Genomic DNA, 2,889 nt, shown 5'->3' with positions numbered 1-2,889 from the left:
CTCGGCTCCGTGTTCCCAAGGGTCACTCGTGTTGAGCCAGGTATCAGCACTTGTGCCTTCTGATGGCTGAATACCATTCCACTGCAGGGACACCCACATCCCACGTGCCCACCGTCAGCCGGGGGATGTCCAGACCGCTCCTGTAAGCCTTGGCCTACGTGGTCCCTGCGGACCTCACGGGCCGGTGAGCTGCTGGGCCACATGGAGCTCTGCTCCAAGGGGGCTGCATCGTTTTACTGCATGAAATTTGTAACGTGTAAGTTACACACACGTAAGTAAACGTGAGAGCATTTTCACAGCACAGCCTAGTCGTGAACTCATACGGAATCCTCATGCTTTACATGAAATTCCAGTTAGATGTCTGGGAAAAACGAGATCACATGCTAAATTCTGGGTTTAGAACAGGGCTAGCTACTGCTAGAAATCCGAAAGGAGCTTAGAAGAAACGGTGCATCACGCAGAGCTGTAAAGAGCAAGTGAAATCATGTGTGTGCCGTGCTGGGTACCAGGTCCAGCACGCACGAAGCTGTCAGAGCATCACCACTCATCAGGGCCATCACGACTACGATGGACGTAACCGGGGCTGGCCACACGGAGAACAGAGCGCTCACTGGCTTCATCCGTGGAAAAACAGGCCCGTGCGTGTGCGGGGACCTGCCCCGCTGCACCAGAACCGGGGCTCAGGCCCCAGGCCGAACTCTGGGCCGGCCGCGCTCAGTGCTGCCCCGAGCTCTCTCTGCAGGAGAGAGACGCACCTCCTCACAGGCTCCAGAGGGACCAACTCCCAGCAACGCGATGCAGACAAAGCCCAGCGTGCAGCCAACATGCCACGGGGGGAGGCAAGGGCGCGAGTGGCACACGGACTATGACACAGGGACGAACCGGCGAGTGACTCCCGATGCGAGCCTCCACGGTGCAGACACGGGGACCCCCTGAGCACGGCTGGTCAGCGAGAAAACGGCCTCGCACCTGGTGAGACGGACGGACAGCAAGACTAGCCGCCGGAGCCGTGAGTCCCCAAGTGTGGTCCCCAGCTGTGCCCCCGAGGAGCCCGGAGACCCTTCTGGGGCGTGAGGGCACGGCTATGTCACACCTGCACTAAGGCACGCTGTGCCTCTTCCACGGGCTCCGCGGGCACCGATGACATGCAGCCCCGGTGCCAACGGCTGCTCGTGGGCCTGGCACCTTCAGGTGCCACACGCAGTAAAGGGGGGAAATGCCAGGTCCATCTTCAAATGTCCTTAATGAAGCACGTAAACTTTTTAAAACGTATTAAACCTTGACCCTCGAATGCATGTCTCCTCACTAGGCTTTGTGACGAAATGGGACGAAGGCAGGACTGCCATGGAGACGCGACAGTGGCTGTCATGAGAAGCACCTGTGCCACTGCGGGCTGACGGGGCCCAGCGGGACAGCCTGACGTGGACCCTCCCCCCAGGCTGTGACACGCCAAGGATGAGAAAGCTGGGGGCCTTTCCCTTTCCAAATCTAGATGAATTTCTAAAACTTCACAAAGACTTTCCACAAGTAAATTTTAGAAAAACAAAGTTTACCAAATCCTGGTATGCAAATATACTTAAAAATACTTTCAATGTCTTTTTAAAAAAATCATACCTGTGAACGCTGTCAAAGGCCCTAGCATACAAAGTTTCAAACTGGCAAAGTGACGAATTAGGTAGCGAGTCTTCGCTTTATAAGGGAGTTCTCCAGAGATTTATTTAGGGAGGTCCCTTGATGTTCTTAAAATAGTTTCAGATTTTCCATCCACATGCCATTTTCCAGAAACATTTCTAACGCTGGGTAAAACATGGAACGTCTGTGTCATTTCCCCTTCCTGACAAACTGCCAGTGCACGGGGACCCCAGCTTTGGAGGGGAGCCGGCGGCGGGCTGCTCACCTGATGGTGCCGGTCGGGGAGGGGACGGGGCTGACCAGGCTCCGGAGGTCGGGCTCGGGGATGTGGATCCTCAGCGGGGAGATCTGTGGGTAGAGCGGCCGGAGGGGCGACGCCGGGGCCTCCTCCTGGTGGAACAGCGCCGTGAACTGGATCTTGATGGCCGTGCTGGGGAATCGGAACGTGCACCTGTGACAGGAGGGAGCGCGTCAGGCGGGGACGTGAACGTGGGGCGTGCCGGCGCCCCAGCAGCTGCGACTTATGTCACCCGTCCCCGACGACACTGCGGTTCGCGTCCCAAAATCCATTCTTACGCTCTCGTCAGGACACCCCCAGCACTGAAGCCAGAGTCCTTTTCCTGTGCCTGTGAACAGGAGAGACACAGACATCCCCAAATACCTAGGCTGTCGTCTTCAACAGATGTGCTGGACAGACAGACTGACTCCCGCCCACTCTGATCGCCGCTGCCTCACCGCGTGGGGCTCGCTGCCTGTGGAGCGCCGTGAACACCGCTCACGCAGCGGCGCTCCAGACGGAAGACAGGACGCGGACGGCACCGGCCAGAACAGCACCGCGGCCCACAACCGTGCTGGCGGGAGCCGGGGGGTCAGCACGGCGGACGCAGAGGGTGACCACTCCGGGCCCACTTTCCTCCATGCGCAGATGGCCACACGACAACAGACGCAGCACTGACCTAGGTGCCGACAGCCTTGTGAATCACGTGTGCGTGAACCCGGGGGGTCCTCCACTAGGAAACGGGGACCTCAAGAACCTGGGCATTGTTTACCCAGCACACCTTCTAGAAATCTCAACCGACAAGTTACCAGCAAGTTGCTCACTGTCACAATGGCTTAGTTAAGAATGAGCCCAAACGAGAGCGCAGGCTGCTACACACACACGCACACACACACACACACGCACGCACACACACATACACGCACGCACACACACACACCACACACACACGCGTGCACGCACACACACCACACACACGC

The 2,889-nt window shown here is 57.9% G+C and overlaps 1 protein-coding gene across 1 annotated transcript in view; it reads right to left on the bottom strand.

Annotated features, from left to right (window-relative positions):
- Window positions 1-2,551, bottom strand: part of FOXK1 (forkhead box K1) — a 23,817-nt gene extending 21,266 nt beyond the window's left edge. The window contains exons 1-2 of the mRNA XM_023532759.1: window positions 2,412-2,551; window positions 1,898-2,083 (exon numbers count right to left, since the gene is read on the bottom strand). Coding sequence (XP_023388527.1) covers window positions 1,898-2,083; window positions 2,412-2,551 — 326 coding nt within the window. The remainder of the gene's footprint in view (window positions 1-1,897; window positions 2,084-2,411) is intronic.
- Between the last annotated feature and the right edge of the window lie 338 nt (window positions 2,552-2,889).

Source organism: Pteropus vampyrus, unplaced genomic scaffold (assembly GCF_000151845.1).
Source record: "Pteropus vampyrus isolate Shadow unplaced genomic scaffold, Pvam_2.0 Scaffold90, whole genome shotgun sequence".
Classification (NCBI taxonomy): domain Eukaryota; kingdom Metazoa; phylum Chordata; class Mammalia; order Chiroptera; family Pteropodidae; genus Pteropus; species Pteropus vampyrus.
This window is presented reverse-complemented; position numbering and strand designations above follow the sequence as displayed.